At 39.4% G+C, this 21,878-nt stretch overlaps 1 protein-coding gene across 5 annotated transcripts in view; it reads left to right on the plus strand.

Moving 5' to 3' along the window:
• The window catches only part of SLC12A4 (solute carrier family 12 member 4), a 50,287-nt gene that overhangs the window by 6,768 nt on the left and 21,641 nt on the right, over positions 1-21,878 (plus strand). For 2 of the 5 annotated variants that reach the window (XM_035336533.1, XM_035336534.1), the window contains exons 2-5: positions 13,095-13,189; positions 15,409-15,540; positions 16,720-16,740; positions 21,560-21,706. In XM_035336533.1, coding sequence (XP_035192424.1) covers positions 13,095-13,189; positions 15,409-15,540; positions 16,720-16,740; positions 21,560-21,706 — 395 coding nt within the window. Of the gene's footprint in view, positions 1-9,487; positions 9,675-13,094; positions 13,190-15,408; positions 15,541-16,719; positions 16,741-21,559; positions 21,707-21,878 lie in introns of those variants that run through there. The other 3 variants (XM_035336535.1, XM_035336537.1, XM_035336538.1) reach the window with 2 other exon arrangements.

Genomic DNA, 21,878 nt, shown 5'->3' on the forward strand with positions numbered 1-21,878 from the left:
TAGCATCTTACATGCTGTTATGTGGCACAGGTCCCCTCTCTTCTGTCATCCAGTGCACACCTATCCAGAGGTTGTTTTGTAGGCTGCAAACTGCCTCTTTGTCCTGTGGCCCTCTCAGACTGTCTCTTTTGAGCCATAAAAAGAAGTTCGTGAGTTAAAGGGGTAGGTGTTTTTTTTTTTTTTTTTTTGTGGTAGGTATTAGGTTTGGTATGGAAAAAAGAAAACATTTTTTCCCCCAGCCGTCTTAATTCATGTCTGAGCAACAGAGGTGTGGGTTAGGACAGTGCTAGGAATACTTTTTTTTTTTTTTTTTCCAAATATGTGCTGCTATTAAAGGTACTTGGTGGAATATTTTGAATCATCTTTTGATCTTCATTCTACTCTGTAGAACAGAGAGGTGGGGTTAGATGTGCAGGATAAAGCACTCATTGACCAAAAAGAGCTTTGGTTCCATTCATTAGCTTATGGATGAATGGGGAAGGTTGATCACTTGGCAAAACTGCCCAGTTAGCTGTCTTTGCTCATGGGAGGCAGCCTAAGACTTGTTGGAGATGTAAGTGAAATGGCATTTTGCTAAGCAGATGGTGAAAGGCCAGTGCCAGGCTGTGCAGGGCAGCTGGGGGGAGAGGTGAGGGAGAAGATGCCGGTACTAACAAGAGGACAGACATCATCCCAGCTTTGTCCTGGTGGTCAGAGTGTAGTGGCAAGAAGCTGGTCTGCTTATGGCATGCCATAACAGCATTTCCAGAGCTATTCAGGTTCTGGCTTTGCCTAATGTCACCTGGAAATGTGCCCCATGGGTCTATCCCCTTGAATCCAGAACCCTTAATTTGCCTCCCGAGTGACTTGTGTTCTCCTAGAAGCCCTACTCTTTCATTGACTGCCACGTGGTCTGTCATATAACTAGGATGCAATCCATTGATCACTTTGAAAATTAGAATCAAAGCTGCAGGCTGATGTTGGAAGCTGGCTTACAGGGAACTGCAGCAGAGATTGTATAACAAGATCCTGGGAGAGGAGGGATGACGCAGGCTGTTTTGGACAGAGGCATGCAGTACTACGTATAGGTTCAAGTTAATTACGCCTGAATTAAACTGTATTTGTTTTCTACAGCTTACTTGCCATCCTTCATTTTTCCTCTTCCAGTGTCCAGCAATTTTTTTGTTTGAAGAGTTTAGAACAGCATTCAGTCATCACAGATAGCTCCTTACCGTGAGGCAGTAGACTGAACGTTTGCCTTTCACTTCCACGTCAAAGGGAAAGAAGCATTCTTCTGGTGTGCCATTAGAAGCTGCCCATCTGCTGAGTTAGGGTGAACTCCTAAGGAGAGGAAACTTGTTAAGACTTGCTCTTGCATACTTTTAATTGCTGATTGCTGCAGTAAAACACAAATTTTATGCCCTGGAGTATAATTGCTTTTCATAAAATTATCCATAGCAGTGCTACCTTGTGTCATGACTCTGTCCGTGCTTGCAGGCTGAGCAGCCCTGAGCTTAGTCACTGTGTGCAAAGTCCACCTCTGGATTTTCGTGGAGGAAGTCAGGTCTGGGTTGGGACTTGGAGCAATTCAAGAAGACAGTATAGCTGCTGCACCCTATCAGATGGAGAATAGCACATTACTGTTTCTCTTCTGCTTTCTACCTTTGTATTCAGGTGTTTGCAGTCCACCTCTAAGTAACATATCTGACTCCCCTTTCACTGCTGTTGCTATTGTATATATTTGTTTTCAACCTTGATGCATAGGACAAAAGTAGGGGTTCCCTAACCAATCTGCAAGTCTCATTTCAGAACTTAATGCTCACAAACATTTTCTTCTTTTTTTTTTTCTGTTCCAGTTACCACTGTCCAATCTGTTTTATGATATGAAGTGTTCAGCACCAAAACTGGTTTAGGGTTTTCTATCACCTCCCTCCAGGATCCCTTCCTTTCCCTGCATTCATAATTTGTATTCTGTACTCTGTACCGGGACATGATCTCTAGAGCAGACCTGTTTCTAGAGCATCATCAGCAAAACCTTGCCAACCTTAGCAAAATTCAGTTCCTGTATGGATGTAACTTAAATCCAAGTTACATTGCCCCAGCAGAAACAAACCATTTGCTTTTGACATGGCTATATGTCCAAGAGAATGTAGTGGCAATGTCATGGATTAGTTTCAGGGCCATTGCAGCCAAACATGTCAGGATGTCTTGTTGAGCTTTATTTATTATATCCCAGTGCCATCTAACCAGATGGCGGGATGATTATCTGCCTTTTTGTACCATGCCCTTTAGTGTACATACAGGGAGCTTTAAAGCTGTAACTGAAGGCAACATGCAGAGAATAATTTTAATGGTGGTGCTTTGCCCTTGCCCTGTTGAAGACGCTGTATCCTTTCTTTTGTGGTGGAAGCACGTTTGGCAGGTAGGCTAAGCTCACTGCTAGATGTCCCTGAGTTTCCTCTGACTTACCTTCTGTTGCATGTGCTTTATTTAATTCCTGACCAGTGAAGCAGAAGCAAAGTGATGTTACCCATGTTACCTGTTGCCATATGAAGAGTTTCGGTGAGCTACACACTGTTCTTATTTTGCTCTGATGCTCTTGCAAACTGATGGACTTTCTGTAAAATGATGATAAAAGCCACTGTGGCTTTTCCAGGTATCTGGCTTTGTCTTGCTCTGTGCTGCGTTACACAGTGTGCGGTATGTTGTGCTCTTTTGGAAGACCTGTGAGCTCTATATAACTGTGTGTTTGAACAGGGTTTGTTATTTATCCTGTGTGTTATCCTATGTGCAATGCCAGAGTGCTCTCCACCCTCTTAAAATTTTGTTTGGGATGGTTGCAAGTGAGTTTTGGACATTTGTAGCACTTAACACTGAAAGATTGACTCTTCATCCTTGGAGCATATACACACTTAGCTCTTTTTTGTCTTTCTCCTTTTTTTCTTTCCCTTAGTCAGAAAAAAAAAAGTCTCTTGCATGCTCTGTTTTCACATGGAACAAAGTCCTACTCAAATGCAAGAGAAGTCTAATAGTTTCCGCTTTCTGTATGAGTTAACTGACAACAAATAAAGTGTTCAGGGATTCACAATAAACTGACAGATAAAATAGATGTCGTCTCACTGTCTTCCAGGAATGGATAGTAAATGTCTGTTACATACATTGTGTAGTATGTAATGTGTACATACACTGAAATTCTTAAAGAAATTTAAACCTTTAATTTAAATGTTTTTTTTTTTTCAGTTACTTTCTGTGTGTCTGGAGATATTTTGGACTCATGCTTGCATCTCCTCCAGTTCTACTTGCTCTCTGTAGGACATTTTTTGAGCTGGTGACAATACTCACTTAATGGTCACTGTTCCCAGCTGCTTGTTCTCACTCAATGGCTTGTGCTTGTACAGTTGGCTTTTATTCTTGGTATGTTTTCTTTCTAACGTGTGTTCTTCTTACTGCACAGACATGCTTAGCTGAATGGGTACAGGGCTGGAAACCATTTCCTTTTTTTGATATCAGAGAGAGAAGTGAATTGAATATCACATGGAATCTGTATGCCAGACTCGTAGACGTAGCTTGGTGCCTTTCAGAGAAATTGAGAATATTTTTCTGCAGGGAAAATGCTAAAATAATTCTTCCTGTGTTTTGACACAGGGTGTGTCTTATCTGAGATGCGTTCATGCATGTGAGGGGACTGAGTTTCAGGGAGGATAGCTGTGAGAAACTATTTGGAGTTGTTCCACATGAGAGAACCTCTGAAGTGGATTACAGTGAAGTACAAAGGTTGTTTTGATAGTGTTTTTCAGCTGGCGACGAAGAATTATATTATGAAAGCTCTTAAGCAACGTGAGTTCCTAAATCCATTTCTCAAAAAGTGACTTGGCATTTTTAATCGCCGAGGCATTCTTGGTGGTTACAGCTACTGGGTAATGTAGATAGTTTCAGTGTGGTGTGTGTGGTTTAAGGTCCTCCTTATAAACAAGCAGAATGTATAGCGTTCTGGTAATTATGAACTACTTAGAATCATTAAGTTAGTATCTGCTTCTGTATCTTATACAAACCTCCATTTCATCATACAGATGCTGTGTGTGTGTGTGATCTTTCATATGATTCATCCACTAATGGGTAGTCGTAGTAAAAAATTATTGAAGATGGAAAGAAATACATCACTGTTTTCACTTGAAGTGCCTGGAGCGCAAACGTCACAGAGCCATGCTCTTCATGGCATTAGCAGCTTTAAAATGCTGTCTGATTCCGCACTCAGCAAGCAGCAGATTGGTGGCAAACACTTTTCTGAGTAAGTGTGCAAACAGCTGGCAAAGTGCCTCTTAGATGTCGCTGGATTCGGATTTCACAAACAGCATTTTCAGTAAGAACTTGACATTTGTATATTTTCTCAGTGTTGAAAGGATTATAATGGCAGGAGTATATCAATGTTGGCTTAGCTTTCTCTAAGAAACCCTTTCGCTTCCTGAAAGAGATCAGTTCCACAGAGCACTGTACCCAGCAGTCAGTTTGTCAGAGGTAGGAAAAGATCTTCTGGGATTACAATATTAAACTTGTCTGATCCTTAGGACTTCACAGAGAAGGCATGTACTAGAGCAAGTGCTAAGAGCAGGAGGAAGAATAATGGTAAACCAAATTACTGCAAATGGCAAAGAGTTACTGCTGAAGGGTAAGTACTTCATGTTGACGTTAATATCCACAAAGGATTACACTGTTCTGAAGCTATCAGGGTATCTTTACTGAGGTTAAAGTCATTGCATTTTCTGAAACAGGGTTATGATTATTAAATTGCTAAATCCTCTGAGTTGTGTAGTATCAGTCAACTTGTTTGGTAAAGCTGTTCCCTAATGTAGTTTTGCAAAGTACAGTGAAAGTCTGATAGCAACTTCACAGATGTTTATTTAGGGAGAAATCAAAGATCTCTGCCTAACTCTACGTCTAATTCCTTACTCTGCTACAGCCAAACTGTCATATGGGTTGTCTGGGAAAGCTTTGGCTGTTTCTTTCATGCAGAGCACAGACAAATGCAGTCTTCATAACTCTAAAGTGTTTTTGAGGAACTAAATATATTATCAACAGTATGGAATTTTATTTATTCTGGTAAAACTGTGCTTTGTGTAGCTTTTGCAGATGCCAAAGCTGTTGCTGACTGTAAGCGTGTACAAGGTATCTGCAGAGTAGTGCCAACGAAACATGCTTTACTTGTTGGGTAAAATCCAGTAAATGCAAAATTTTAATGACAGAGGTAATCCACAGTAAGTGGAAGTAAATAATGTTATGTGTTAGTCTTAAAATGGTGAATGAGCGTGTTATGTTTTTACAATCCCCATCAATGTCAGTAGTTTGGCCTTAAGCTGCATTTTTTGACGGAAGCATGTGTCTGGCTGTGGTATGTGGGAGCTCAGTGCTGTCAGTGTAGCAGTGATAGTTTGAGCCTGTATTTAAAGTACAGAGGATCTTTTTGCTGCCTAAAATCTGTCCAGGTAAAAATCATGGATCTGCCCTTTCAGTCTGCTTTTCTTTCCTCTCATGCAACTTATTGTTGCATGGTTTGGTACCTAGTGTGCCTTTTGCCTTTATTTTCATAAAATACTGGGACAGTCTGGGATTTATGGCTCATGCTTTCTGCCACCTACAGTGAAAATCGACTCAGTAGTCCAAGGTCTTAAGTGAACAGGCATTAACAGTTCTCAGTTATTTCACTGCCAACGCCTGCTTTGTTATGTGAATGATTTTTTTCTCACTTGATGCAATGCCATTTATTTCCAGTTTCTCCTATTTCAGATGTAAACATACTCCTACTCAAAAAGGAAATGAACAGAAAAGAAACCCACCCAGACAAAACAACAACACACATAGAAGTAAACAATAAAAGAACAACTGAAAACTTAGGAAGGTTTTCAAAATACTTTGAGTTTTTTTTTTTTTTTTTTGAGCTGGGAAGGTCACTATAAACCTTTTGCTATTGTAAAACAATGAAATTCTCATTTTCAGTTCTGAAAAAACTTAAGCTAAATATTAAATATATACTAAAAAGCTATATATTAAAAGTTAAATATTACAAAGTGTCCTTTGATATATTTTTTTTAACATTAAAAAATCCTTTAGATAATATTGGTTACTTTGTAGGTAAAGCGCAAATAAATTAATATTCCTTATCAGATTTGTGACGTGAGCTGCCTGTGCTGCCTCAGTGAATTAGTTTATAATCAGAATTTTTATTTCAAAAATGTTTCTTATTTCTGGCTAGCTGTGTGCTGTCCGTGGAGAAACAAACATTTTTAATAGGCTGTCTTTATTACTGTTATTTCCAATAAGATCTCTTTGGACTATGTCTAACTTTAGGGTAGGATTTTTGCTAAGTAGTTGAACATGAGTAATTCAAGAAAAGAACCCATATCTGAATTTTATTTATGAAACTTATGGGTTATAATCTCTGCAAAATATATATATATATATATATATATAATTGTAAGTTGAATAATTTGTTACTGTTTCCCAAATTCACTAAGAAGGAGGTTTCATGATAGTCCTAAGAGCAGAAGTTCTGTTGAGCCCATGTGGGGGCCACAGAAGTAAAGAACATAAGCAGATTTAGAATGTATTTGAAGTGCTGTCATCTGTGTTTTTCTTAGGTTATATAAACATGGTGGTCTCTTGATACACATCAACAATACTCTTGAATGCTTTGCTGCCAAATGTGGAGATATCAGGGTTCTTGAACTACTAGGAAAGGCCAAGAAATTTATTTAGGGCTTTCTGTTCTTCAGCAATACTCAGTCCTGCAAAACTTGACTGTCTCTGCAAAGAATGCTATCTGAATACTGCACAGCCTTTTCGAGGGAACCAACTTTTATCTTTAGATGCAAGTGTTTGGAAAAGTATTATCACTATTACCATCTGGACAGTGCTTTGTCAAAAAACTGTGTTACAACAGTTCTTTTTTGTAAAAGCAAGCAAACAAACAAAAAACCAAACAAACCCCAAAGTATAATGAAAATGAGCCTTGGCAGATTTTTGTGTTACAATTTAATCCTTAAGGCTGTGAACAAATGTCTTCATTAAAACGTGTCAACTAACAAAACTATTTGGTTCTGCAAGAAAGAAATATTTGACCTGAAAATAATGTTTGCATCAATCCCATTGTTCCTGTAACTTTTTCTGCTGTACAATATCTGTCGTGTGTGTATTCATTTGCTTCTAGACTTTTTCTGCTGTAGGATATCTGTCTCATGTGTATGCATTTGCTTCCAGGTCTTGTGAGAACTGTAAGTCTAGCAAACTTATTTTGTTTTGTGGGCAAAAATTCAAACTGAGTTCGGGCCTGATGATCGGTTGTGTAGAAGTTTGTGGAAGATCCTGACACACAAAAATCTACAAAAGCCAAAAAGGATCATCCAAACAGAACAAACATGTTTTCTGCTGGGGGATCAGCTTTGCATATCTTCAATCTATAAATTAGGTTTTTATTTAAGTTAGTTTCAGCGTGCCAAGATGTGTGTACAGGAGATGTACTCCAGGGATCTGCTAATTCAGCCATTTCTTTCTGACTGAAGAGCAAGCTGACACAATTAGTTGAACGTAACTGCCTACTGCTCAGAGAGCTGAAATTAGGTTAAAGGAATCCCTCACCAGCTGCAGGGTTAGCCACTCTACCTTTTAATCAATTCCAGCATCATTTGTAGATGGAATATTAAAATATGGTGGAATATTTAAAAATATTTGTAAAACTTTATTAAATGTTAGATTAAGATTTAATAAATCTTAGATTAAGTTAATTTATTTATTTTTAATGCTCTCTGTGCACATGAATACTTCTGTTTGTCCCTCGCTGTCACAGGCTTTGTGACCAGCGATGCTTGTAAAACGTGGTGCTAGCTGCTCTACAGCCGATTTCATTACAAAAATATTTTTACTGTGGTGTGCACGAGGGAGGCTGTACATGCATAGTGCAATTACAAAGAAGATATTAGCTCCTACACCGCTCCAGAAATTCAATTATCTTGTGGGGAGGGTCACAAGGTTTTCTTTGAGTGTCTGGTTTTCTAATGAATCTCTGCTCAGAGCTCCGTCTCTGAGGTGAAGGGATGTAGTCTCCCAGTTAAGGTTTAGGTCTCGATATCTCAGGCCGGGAGAACTGCAGGAACACTGCATATCATCATCACAGGCTGTGTCGAAGTACAGCCCTCTTGGGAATCCTTTTTTAACATTTTAAGCCTAACTGCAGCTTAATTTGCATTACTATATTTTCCTGTTATTGGTGCTGGCTAGACGAAAGCTAGTCAGACCCTGTCCATCCGTGCCTTCAGCACGCCTTAACTTGTCACGTAGGTAAAGCTTCCCTAAGAACTAGTGAGTATCTGGCTTAGTCATGTCCAAATGAAAAGATCTGAGGGTGTTTTCAGATGTACTAATTTCCACTTATTTAACCTAGCGTGATGAAGTACGGGAGTGGTAGTTTTCTATAAGGGAGGTCAGAAACTGACGATAGGGAACAAAACCTTGACAGGTCGAGTCACGCAGCTGCTCCTGCCGGCTTCTCCCGGGGATGACGATTGTCCTGGTCTGGCTGAGTACACCTTATCACTGCAAAACTTCCTGGTCTGCCTTTACAATAGTTGTGCTGTGCCTAGTTGTTCAGCTTTCATTTATCCTCACTAATCTGGCTTTATTATAGTTGTTTTAAAGTAGGTGTTTGTAATTTTCCCCAAATTCTGGTTTTCATCCCTCACCAAAGAAAACACAATGGCTTGCATGGAAGGCCTGCACACAGTGCTCTAGCAGGGGAACTGGCTCTCTAGCCTAACCACCTTCCAAACAGAAAGCAGTTATGTGAACACTGTCCTCTGTTCTTAGTCTTTTTGCTTGTATAAAGGCAACTTACACTTTTTGGAGAAGAACACAGTACAACCAGGCCACAGGCTATCTGGTACAGTTTTGGTACCATGTTTTTTTCCTGGCAATAAGCTAAAAGCAAGGCAAAGGTTTGGACATGCATTTATCATTTTATCCTATCTCCTGGGCTTGTGTGTTTGCACACTTCTGTATATGCACACTTAGGTGGTGTTCTGTGGAACCCAGTTGATCCACATGATGAATGTTGTTCTCTAGACCTGCGTCCATAACGTGTAGGGAAGCTTTAAAAAGTGCAGGGACCTATGCTGGAGATTTTAGCTGTACTGTATAATTGTAGTGGTGGCTGTAAATAGAATTACTTGGTTTGGAAAAGAATTGGCAGCATTCAGAAGTTATTAATAATAACTTAATAATTAAGAACCCTTAATTATTGAAACATAACGAAGACTGAGAAGCAATGAAACAAGTGAGAAGGAAACATTAGCCTACTTGGCATACAGCTTTCGTATCTCACAAATTGAGATTAATTAGGGACTAAGTCAAATAAATTATTCTCTGTTGCAGAGTATATAGCTCCCTCTTTATGAAATGTTCCTTGCAAAACAATCTTGCACCATGAAAACTAACATCACATAGCTACTGTCCAAGACCAAAGGCCTGATAACTAAGAATGTGGAAAACCGTGCCCATGTCACGAGATGGTGCTTGCCCAGGAGACTTCATGCTTCAGAGTGTAAACTGTCCTCACAAGAACCTGGGGCGAGAATTCCCCAGAGTATCTTTCCGAGGTCACCTCTGCTCTCTTCCAAAACTGATGGAGATAACAAGCTCTTCTTGTACAAGTAAGTCTGTGTGAAGATGCTGGTATTGCTCATTGGCAGACAGAATATACCATACAAATATTTTATTGCAATGTGTTTGTGCTGTACTGTACTCTGTTCTGTTGTAGCATGGTCACTTGTTGATTTCTTATGTGGTTCTTGTTGAGCAAATGGAGTCATCCACTATAGGTTTTATTCCTGAAATTGGGAACAGGATATAGAAATAAAGAAGATGAGATTAATACTTTAGTGTTGTTTTACAACATGTATGAAAAGTAGAGATTGCACCAAACACAACTGAAGTGAAGGTGATTTGGGCTATCATTTAATTAGCTGTTTTTTACTTTTCAGTGTACTACTCCTCTCAATGCAGGACACACCACTGTAGCACCCAGATCCATGTACTGGTAAAATTAAAATATGTTCCTTGAAAGAACTTGAATGTAAACTTACAGGGCCAAGCAGTGGAGTATAAGTGACCAGCGTTTGAGAGGAAGTTTAATGCGGCATTCCGTTGGATTGGTAGAATCACAAAGTTTGAAAATTCACTATTATTTTGTGTAATTAGCAGTAATCCATAATCTGTGTGTACTTCCAGGATAATGGAGCTGGTGCTGAGAATGTGGTAAAAAGCCAGCTGTATCTCTCTGTCATCTGAACTTTTCTGTAGAGAGAAAGGCGTGCCCTAGCAATTGCAAAAACAATGCTCTAATTCCAGTCGCTAGTGTTGCTGATTTTCTTTTGCAGTTAGCTTTGTTTGAGCTCCCTGTGTGCAGGAAGATGTATAGAGCAAGCACACCAAGGACTTAATTTCAGAAGGAAAGCCAATGGGAAGGAATTTGGTGATACTGGAAGATGCAAATGGTGACTGAAAGGAGACAGGTGCTCTTCCTAAGAAGGACAGAGTTTTTGAAGAGACCAGTGATGAAAAATGTACTGTAGAAAAATTAAGATGCATCTGAAAAATAATGCCACTTACCTTAATTCATCTTAAGTCACTGAATTTGTGTCAGGCTTAGGGGGGAGATATGAAGTAATGTTTCTTAACCAAAGGTAAGTTACACTCGTGACAGTAATGAGAGGCTTGGCATTTTGAAAGAGCAAAGCAATTGTCAACTTCTATAAAAATCTGGGATTGGATGTATGAGTTATCTTGACAACAGTGTGATTTTATACATAAAAAGAGAAATTGTGTAAGCATTACAAATAATGGAACACCCACTATACTTTTTTTTGAAGTGGTAAACTACTTCTATAAGCTAAGAACAAAGAAAATTACAACAGCAAAGAATTAATTCAAAAATCATTGTTTGACTCTTTTTAAACTTTGAATTACCAAAGCAAGTATATAGGAGAAAAGAAAACAAAATAACGTGAATTGTGACCCTGCTACATTTGGTAAGTGTAATGAGAAGATACTGCACAGACCGAAGTTTTCAAATTTCGTGGTCAAACAGACCCCACCTGTTTTCAATTTCCTAAGTAAGAATCTATGGCAGATGACTCCATTTCCTCAGCAAGACTTGCAAATGTATTTGACCAAAATAGAATAGAATGGACTGCAGAATAGCAAGCAATATGAACTGCAATAAAATTGGTCTAGTATACTCCTCCTGCCAATGAAAACCTAACGTATACAGAAAGCAAGTAGTTCTTACCGTTTGTTTAGTAAGTATTTGTCTTTAGTGAAATAGAGAAATGTGTTATTTTGATTTTGTGTTGCTAAACCTACATATATTTTTTTCCTAGTCATTCAAAAGTTTGACAACGTACAGCAATGTGAACATGAACATCCCTTACATGTAGGGTCAGCAAATAGGCTGAGACAAGTGCAAGGCAGCTGCTAATTCACATTTTAATGTGTTAATCCTCAGAGCTGTGAGAAAAGCAGTAAGGAATGTAAAAACAGCCGACTGCTATCTACCAATGTTTTCAGTCCGCTAAGTGATTACTTCCAGAAACTTAAGAAGACATCTGTTGTTTGTGAGTTTTTCCCCACCAGTTTTGCTTGAAGCACCTGTGAGCAATTTCTAGCAAATAGTACTTCTTCACGTGCATTGCTTCCCTTAAGCAAGAATAGCACTGAAATTTCTCATATTATTTTGGTTACACATTATTGCCAATAATGTTGGTAATGGTGGGTGTATGCTGATCCGTGTGTGTAGGGGAGGAGTCTTCTACTTGACTGCCATGTTAATTTTGTAAGTTGATTCAGATCTCACAATGCAGAAATACTTCCGTGGTATTAAAATAATTGAGCATAGCCTTGTTGAATTGATTGCTTTAGTCGGTGAAAATATGCACTCCAAAATCCAGCTATTTAGTCTGGTGCTTTTTACCTAGTCAGTGTACAAGGCTTCTTTAACTTGCCATCTTTTCATTTGAGATAATCTGTTTTTCCTTTCATTTTCAATTTCTTTAATGGTTACTTTTTTTTTTCTTGGTAAATAGAACGGAGTATTCCTTGGATTGATCTTCTCTTAAGGAGATACTTTTGGAAATCTGTTTAGCTTCTATTGGCTGAAAGAGCAGGGAGTGAAGAGTTACAGGCAAAAGAAAGGAACTGAAAGGAATTGTTGTTTGTCAAGCAGACTATAATGGGAGCCACATGTCAGAGAACTTCTGATTACTGGAATCGACTTCATTTTACACTCTTATTTTTTTTTTTTTCTTTTGGCAGAGATCATTTTGTACTATAGTGCCCTTTTTAATTTTTAAATTTATACTTTTAAAATAAAGTTTCTGATCTCCCACATTCTTTTTATTTTCGTGGTTCGTTGCATATGTGAATGCTTTGCTTTTACTGTACCTGATGTTAGGTTTTAATTTAAAAGCGTAAGAGTAGTCTGAAGAATGCACGGTCTGTTCAAAACAAAGTAAGTGGTAAGGCTTCATGAAGTCAGTGTGGTTTTATGTCTAGGACTTAGTGGGCGGCGGGGTGGAGGAGCTTTTTGGTTGATATTTTCCGGTATTGTAACAACAGAGTCTAGTTTTTGTATTGTTCAGTCTTATTAGATGGACCTGATCTGTTTGCACATGTTGCTCACAAGTTACTTTCGGTGTTAGGAGAGATTTCCGGGTGCAGAAGAACAGTATCTTGACTTGTCGCAGTTCTGTGTAAGGAATAGTCATCTAAGGAAACGTTAGAGAACAAAGGCACAGCTGGAGGTTAGCTGGGACCCTGCTTGTACGTTTTGCTTTGCAGTGACTTGTTAGTCTGCTTTGATGAAAACTGAGAAATAAAAAGAGCAAAACCTTCCCTGACATAGTCACATCTCTATTGATATCGTGGTGTGACTTCAGATACCAAAAGAAACAGATTTGGTTGAACAAACAAGTTTATTCCTTTTTTTTTTTTTTTTTTTTTGTCAAGGTTACAAAGTCTCTTTGGGATTTCTCTCTGGCTGTTTTTACCAAAATCTGCTTCATTTTTCTTTACAGGTCATGGCAACCATAAAGAAAACAGTCCTTTCCTCAACAGTTCAGAAGCTGGCAAGGGAGGTGATTACTATGACAGAAATCTGGCCTTGTTTGAGGTAATTTTGAACTGTTCAGACTTTTGATGTGATTTGTGATCTTCCAGCTGGGCAGGATTGAATGTGTATTTATCATTCAGTGGAAGGTAGAGCATTGCGATGATCCAGGTGGATTGGTACCTAACTCTCACTGAATGGGTGTCTGGTATCTAAAAACCTGTCGGTGTGTTTAAGGGTAACTCTATAACGTAGCAAAGTATAATGGTACCAGAGGTGACTTGAGGAATTTAAATAGTGAGGCTGTGGCACTGTGGGCTGAGCAGTGTGGAAAGTGAGCCTCGGCTGATTTGCCGTGTTGAGAAGCACCGCGTTGTCCTGCAGGAGAGTGCCTAAATTCAGGTATGCAAATTAGCCCGGGTGTCCTGTATACTGTATATCCTGTATACTGTATATCAGTAATAGGGATTTCTTCACCACTTGTGGTTGTGGATAGGTGTTTGCTGTCTGAGGTAATGGTGGGACGTTCTCTGTGATGGAATAGCTCAGATGCTGTGGGGCAGAGAGAGGTGACTGGTTCCATGCAGAAGTGAGGAGGACCAGACTCCTATGCAGGAGGCCATCTGGACCCACACTAAGTCCAGCAGAATCCTTCTCATTTCATTGGCACTGCATTAAGTGAAAATATCTCATGGTGTGCTAAGACCAAGCTTCTAAAAAATGTTTTCAGAAGCTCAGGTTCTGGGGAGCAGTGCAGAGAGTTTATGCATGGCTCTGCAGCTGCTTTCCAGCTGGGCTCTTGAGTTATTGCTTCCCAGTCATCCTGGTTAACTACACCCAGCCAGGCTGGCCCCTGCAAAGTCCAGCTGTGTGGCATAGAGCCTGACATGTATAATTAGCCTGCTAGATAGCAACTCACCCTGGAATTCCTACAAAAGCGTTTGCATGGCAGTGTGCTTGAGCTAAAGACTTGGAAGCACTCTCCCAGCTCCAGTGTCTCCTTCCTCCAAGGCACAGTGATTCCGTGACCAGGATAAACTGGTTTGCAGGTCATGGTTAGCCTGCCTTTTGTGGAATTAGTGACTGCTGCTACTTACGTGCCTGCCTCCTTCCTAAGCACAGTACCACACCAGTGCTGCAGGCTGTTTCTGTAGTGCTAAAGGGGAGGAGGGGCAGGTAACATCCCAAAGGCTATGCTGCTCAACTGAATGGGGAGCACAGTACTCCAACCTCTTTCTGGACTGAATCATAACCAGGTTTTAAAGATGGGAAATGTCTTATCTCTGGGAAATCTCATAGATGAGATCTGTGGAAAGAATAAGAAAAGGGATGCTTAGCTCATGGCATTACCTTTTTACTGTTTGGGGTCAGTTTCTGCATCAGCTGCAAAGCATTGGTCCTCCCAGAAACCGTTCATGACAATACGTGAAGATATGGTAAAACTTCAGACAGTGAAATCTTTCATAATCAGCTTTGATTTTCTGTGTAGAAAGTTGTTTCTCTTTGCCATGCATTACTTGTTGTGCAACTAGACTTGTAAGGCATTTCAGTTTCATAGAGAAAGGGGAAGAGAATGACTTTATCCTACTTTTCTTTTGTTTCTTTGCAGGCTAGCTGTTTCACTGAGCTGCAGCTTTTCTTTTTTTTCTTTTTCCTTATTTGTCTGAAGAAAGTATTTGTTTGCATGGGGAAGCCACTGGTTTGTTCTTGAAATTACTTTCAGAAGCAGAGGTTGGACGGGAAGAATGTAAAACTGTGAGGCTCTATACATGTGGTTTCTGGGATTTTTTTTTATCTAGTTCCACATGAATTAGATAACACAGTTTGAAAAGTGTAATAAAGTGATCAGAATACACATGCGTGCAACGACTGGACTTCAATCATTAGACTGCTGGCTTATTTTGAAACTTGAATCTTTTAGAACTATACCTGTTGTTGTACATTGATGTTAGAGATTCATACAAGGCACATGTTCATTTTTGTACAGTCCTGAAGCTCAAAGTTCTGCTTTATTGCTGTAATTTGTGTTTTCCAGCACATAAGAAGACGGGTGCATACAGTGCACACCTGTTGCCATGGCTTTTTCCTGTCAAAGTTGCCCTCATTTCAGAAATAAATCCTCTCCTCAGTGGTTCCTGCACAATGAAATGTTCCATTCTTCCCTTGTTGATTTCACTGGTGTGTTCCTTGGCAGCCTCAGGCATGCCAAGGAAGGCATGACCCCACCTCCTCTCCACAAATGTTGTGACTCGCAGAAGCTGACTTGTTGCCTTCTTCCACAGGAAGAACTCGATATACGACCAAAAGTGTCATCTCTGCTTGGCAAGTTGGTCAACTACACAAACCTTACCCAGGGTGTTAAGGAACATGAAGAAGCAGAAAACACTGATGGCTCCAAGAAGAAAGTATCAAAAGTAAGTAAAGATTCTCTCCGTGGCCAGCTAACAAACAGAATAGTTCCCTATGTGAATTTGGAGAGCTGGACTCCTTTACACTTTATCTTAACTTCTGTATCTGTGAGGTGCTGTGGAAGTGTTGCCAAGAAAACCATAGAACTGGTAGGTAATCAGATGGCAGCAAAAAATTGGAACTGCTCCAGTGGTTGAGGAGGGTGTACTACTGTGCAGATGCATATGCTTGGAGTGGCTTTAGGTAGGATAAGCTTTTAGCTGTGAAATTGATGTTAGACAAACAAAAACCAACGGCTTTTCCCTAGTGCTGTTTAAGGCGCTGGTAATATCGGAGATCTCTGCAAGCCTGTTAGGTATGACACAGGGCTTGAAGGAGACAACGCCCTTAAAGAGTGGTGGGTGGAGGTCAGATTGGACACCCCAGGGCAGCTCAAGTGTCATTGTGGTTGATGGGCTCTTAAGCAACTGAATTCCATCCTGAAGGATCTGCAGTTAGATGGTTAGCCCATTTGGGCTGGCCTTGTAATAAGTAAGTAGAAGGTGAGGTTGGATTGTTGGTAGTTTGATTTCTATCACGAGGGCTATGTTCTAACTGCTGTTGTCAGTGCTCTGGCAGTCAGGCAAGTGTTTTAGTTGGTGCTAAAACTAAGTGGTAGGGTTGCATTTTATGACACTTGCAGGCCTGTCAGTTTTTTCAAAGGAAAGTTTTCCAAAGAATGAAGATAGCATTTGAATTCTACAGATTTCATAATATTGTCCTGTCAAAATTTTTTGATCCATTTCAAAAGGAGATGGAAGTGATAATGTTGAAAACAGCACATTGTTCTCAAAGAGAATGCACATTACGCCATGCTGAATGCTGGATTCCAGCTCTCTTGCTCACGCTGTTTCCTTACTCTGCTTGTTTAGTCAACATGAAGCTTAAAGTTCAGTTTTATCTGGGACCACAAGCACTAAAGTGCTGTAATATTGGGGTTAATATGACATTGTTACAAGACTGAGTGAAGGTTGTCTAGGTTCTGTACTGCATTTTGGTACTTCAGCCTTAAATCAAAAAAGTAATTTAAACTTTTGAACTGAGTTTCTTTTGTGTGATACTTGTATTATGCTAATTGTTGAGTCTGTGCAAAGTTTTTACCTTCACATTGCTAATATGAAATCTCATCTGTATCTCTGTTTTAGCATGCTGTTGAGGGGAATAAGGTGAGGCATCTGTTGTTAATTTGGTGATATTGCATAAGCTAAAAAAAAATATTTCCACCTCTTCTTACCAAAAGCAGGTTGGTTGTTATCCTCGCAAAGACAGAATGGAAGGAGATGCAGTAGGCAAGTCCTTACTGTTGAGATAAAGCTCTAATCATTTTTGCCATTAGTTTCCTTACTGATTGCCCAGGCAGGATGATACCAGTGTAAGATGCAGTCTAATCTGAAAGCCAGTCACTTATTTCCCTATTGAGAAAGAATTAAGAGAATTTGGTGATGTAGTGTAATATCGGTTAAGACAGTCACAGTGTATAGCTTCCTATGGAAGAAACTCAGGAAATAACAGGAAAGTGAGAAGTTGTTTTAACTCCTCAGTAGAGTAACATGTAAAGTTTGTTAGTGTTTCTGTGTCTAGGTATGATATGCGTAAACACTTAAGTATTTTGAAACTGTTTACGGCTATAAAAAAGAAAAACTGTCCTCATGAAAGCTATGCCTCTATGGTAAAATGCACTTTGGCCTTCTAATTGTCTAGAATTGTGTCTTACTATGTCCCTAAAATGTGTGTTTACAGACTTCTCAGATTTTTTTTGGTAGAATGAGTCGGGTAACCATTCCAAAAGTGATAGTATTACCCTGTGTTAATATCTCAGTGTTTTTGTGTAAACACTGCTATTTCCTTAAGTGAATCTTTGCCTAGCATGTCTGTCTCTGAGATAAATTACATCAATTGCAATATCATAACAGTACTTCGAATTTCTTCTCCCTGTCTTGCCATAAGCAATATGAAAGTTTAAACATCTCGTAGAATATAATGAAGTCAAATAATAACTCAGCCAATAACTATATTATTAAAAATGGGAAACTGTACAATGCTGTGCATTGAAATTATCCAGACACTGTACAAATGAGAGTCTTCCATGGATTTTCAGAACTTCTTAAAACATTTGGTTTTAGTCATTTTTGAAGTATAAACCGATGCACTGCTGATACCCTGTTCTTCCTATTTGCTTATTAGCACGGGAGCAGGTGGCTCATGTAGCTTTTGAGTGCCAGCTTTGGTAACTGACTCATTGCCAAATGTTCTCCTGGGTTTGTTCAGCTAATACATGCCCAACTAACTTGACAAAAGGTGAGCTGCCTGTCCTGTTGTGTTACTTACTGAATTGGCATCTTATTGACAAAAACTTGAGCAAGGAGGGTTAGCAGACTCTAGATCTGGTATTCAGAAATTGAAAGAAGAAAGCAGTCCTTTCAGTAAGTGAACATATTTCTACTTGAGCCAGCAGGTCTCCGAATGAGAACTCTTTTGTGAGCTGGCACACCACTCTCCCCCAGATCATACACTTTCAAATTAAAGAGGAGAACATGAGAGAGCACATGCAGTTGTGCGCACATGAAGTGATGAAATCTCTGAGTGTTGGATACCAAAAAAAAAAAAAAAAAGGATCTTCAAATTTTAAGCTTAAATAAGTAGATAATGAGGTGCTTTGCCTTGTGAAGATCATTGTTGTTGACACCTGCTTTCCAAAGCGACAAGACCAAAAGAGATTTGCTATTTCCACGAACTCTGGAAAATGCATTACATGGCTATCCCCTTTCTAATGTCTTGGAATCATTAATGCAGAGCTTGTGGAAGGTACAAGTGAAGATCAGGACAATTTCAGTGCAAAACAGCTCAATATAAACATATTATCCTGCTTCAGCATTCCCATTAGATATTTTTGATGGTATCATCCTGTGTTAGACATAGATCAGAAAAAAATTGACACTACTGCATTGTAACAGGGTAGAGATTTGGGTTGCTTTTTCTGTTTTAATACAGTCTTGTATTAAAGCACTTAGTAGTCACAGTGCTATAAAATATCCCTTTCTCATGGTGGAAATTAGATTAAGTATTTTAGTTCATGTATTTTTAACAAGGCAGAGCATTTCTGTGCTGCTGCTTGTCCTCATGCTACAGAGCGACCCTAAGAGCTGTCATTACTGATCAATGTCCCTGAACCCTGCAGGCAAGTGCTTTGATGATCCGTCATACTGGCACAACGGAAATAATGTCCTTCAGACTCAGATCAATATTTGTATCAATTATATGTCTGCAGCTGATAAGAGAGAATGCCACACATGCAGAAACATGATCTGCATCACTGAAACAGATTTTTGTGATTGTTCTGTCTTTTCTCAGTTGAACTAAACTAAACCAATGTTTTTCAAAATGTCTTTGTGTTTTATTTCCTTTGTGCAGCCTGGGTTGTTTAATTAGTTTTATTTGACAGCTGCAGAGCCTGAACGTAACGCCCTTCTTATTTCAGTTTGCATTCTGTTAAAGCTTCAGTACTGGTTTAGTATCGCTTACTTACTCCAACTTAATGTTGATTTTAAAAAAATATATGGATCAAAAGGGTTAAGTTGCTGAAGATTACTAGTGTTAAATGTTTCTCTGAACAAGCTGGTGCAAGCAATATTTGTCCATCTTTCATTTCATGGCTGTATTTTTTATTCCACAGGGTAAGAAAATACAGAGTAAACTCTTATGCCTCAGGTGCACTTAGTAATGCTGTGGTTTGGGTTTCATCTGCTGGCAGATGCTGGTGCATCTCCTAGGCTAGGCTGCTGTGCTCTGCAGTAGTCTCCTAGCTATGCAATTAATGCACACTTCCTCTGTGGCTGGAGCTGGCTTGTCACTTGATACACAGAAAGGGCTACTCCAGTGGGATGGGGAGGGGATGATGAACACTAGAGCAAAACTGCCAAACAGAACAGATAAGAAAGAGCTGAGCGAAGGCAAATTCTTGTGCAAATGAAACAGATGTTGGGAGATGTGTAAGAGGCAGGCTGAAAACTCACCTGCTTTGCTAGTGCTTGGAACACTGTGCATAGAATATACAGCTGTGCTCCCCCTGCCCCTGCTGTGTAATGGCAATAAGTTAGGCTTCTGAGGAAACAAGGGTATTATAAAGAATAGCCTGAGAAGATTGTCCTCAGCTGAGGCATTGGAACAACTCATTTCAAAATCCTCACCCTGATCAAGATACCAATGTACAAGTGTCATTTCTGGTAGTATCAGAAGACAGCAATTCCTTTCATCCTCGTACATCATCCTGACAAAGCTTGCAGTTCTGTAGGGTGGTAATTTTTGTAGAAATGGCAAATTTAGGGACTTCTTTGTACTGTGGCATTGGAGCAGCCAAGTAAGAGTGCTCTGGACCCATTCTGACCCTTCTGGTCACGTAGGGTAAGCCCGTTGCTGACCACCGGCACACGGTCACATTGCCCACTTTACTTCAGGAGGTTTAGCTTCAGTCACAGAGGGAATTCACAGCTGACTTAATAAATGAATAAATAAATAATGGTTAGCAGTTCCTGGTGTTTCTAACAACGAATTGTTCAGATCCCGTTCTTAAGTACGGTTTTCTTTCATCTCAGACACAACAAATTACTAAAGCAGATGAGGAAATTCCAAATTGTAACATGCAATTGCAAGTTGCACTGAATTCCTCAGAAACGTATTTTAACCTGGTGATACTACAACCACTGTATCTAGGCTTTTGCTTTGTGTGCCAAAATATACTTTTGCCTTATCTTAGCTAATTCATTCTTTCCTAAGTGGAGACAAGGTAAGAATGAAGTTAGCCGCTTTATTGCTTCGATAGTAATATGCATGTCCTAAGTACCATTGCTTTTAATTCATGACTGCTTTGTTTACAGGGGTGCATGTTACGGCTTTATTTTTGCATTTCGTTAAAGCTATGTGGAGTCAAATTCGAACAAGTTTTGTTACCTGCCTTTAATATCCTTGTCATTTAGGTGGTTGCGTATGGGTTTCTTTGGATGCTGCCTGTCTGTAATATGGTTTGGATTCAGGTTTATTAATGCGAAGAAGTGTGAAAAGGGATGAGCCTTTGAGAAGTTAGGTTCCCCCTAGGTTTCAGCATTCTGTATGATTTTAAATGAAGAACAAAACCTTAAAACATGGAAGCAATGAAATGTCCTGGCAGGAAACCACAGAGATTTTGGACTCTGACTTGGTGCCAGTGCCAGGTGTGCCAATGCAGGGACCACTTTTATTCCTTGAAACTAAACCTTTCCCAGTGGCACTTTGATATCATTGTTTGAGATCTGACTGTCCTTTGACAATAACTGTTGAGGCAAAGGAGAATTCTAGAAGATACTGCGTTGAATGCCAGTTGTGTGCAGTCTGTGAAGTCACGTCAGTAATTTGCATTTTACAGTCACTGTCAAAAGCAATTCAGAGTCTGATGCTAGTATTATTTAAGTATAAGAAAGGTAAAATCGTTACTTTTATGTGGAATATATAAAATGGAAAAACAAACAACAGCAACAACAACAAAAAAAAACCGAACACATTAAGATTGCCTGTAGATTGCTTCCAAATCTTTTGTGGTTATAACAGCACAAAAGTATATTTTCCAGGAAGCTAATTTATAAACTCTGGGGTGTAGGGTAGGTTCTATCCTACTCTGAGTCTGCAGCCCTCACCTGGTTTTATCCTAGAAACTCTGTGGTTCTACAGTAAAACAGATTCATATGGTTAGCTGTTAGTGACTAGTGCTAAATGCTGAATATAATGACTTCAAACGTGAAGATGTGATAGGGTCAGCATCTTGTTTATAAATCGAGGGTTTTGGTGTTAGCAGTTTGCTTCATGTTTTGTGGAAGTGGAGGATAATAGTACTTGTGTGTGCCTACTTTGTTTCACAGATTTTTTATCATTTAAAAAACTGAAGTTGTATTTTTTTGGTTACCTATGCTTTGAATAATTCCAGATAATGAATGCCAACATACTTCTTTTTTTCAGTCACCCAGCATGGGCACCCTGATGGGGGTGTATTTACCATGCATGCAAAACATCTTTGGGGTTATTCTCTTCCTTCGGCTGACTTGGATGGTAGGAATGGCCGGAGTTCTCCAGTCCTTCCTGATTGTATTACTTTGCTGCTGTTGTGTAAGTATATAGCTAAAATAACACCTGTTACATAACACCTGTGAAACTAGTGAGACACTTGGAGAGGTGTGTTGCAGTTGCATGTGTGATGAAAAGCCATGTTTTTGTAGGCATGTGTCTTTTTTTTTTAAATTTGTGTGTCATCATATTTCTAAACTGGCAAACCATTTCT

This window comes from Oxyura jamaicensis, chromosome 11, assembly GCF_011077185.1.
Source record: "Oxyura jamaicensis isolate SHBP4307 breed ruddy duck chromosome 11, BPBGC_Ojam_1.0, whole genome shotgun sequence".
NCBI classification, from domain to species: Eukaryota; Metazoa; Chordata; class Aves; order Anseriformes; family Anatidae; genus Oxyura; species Oxyura jamaicensis.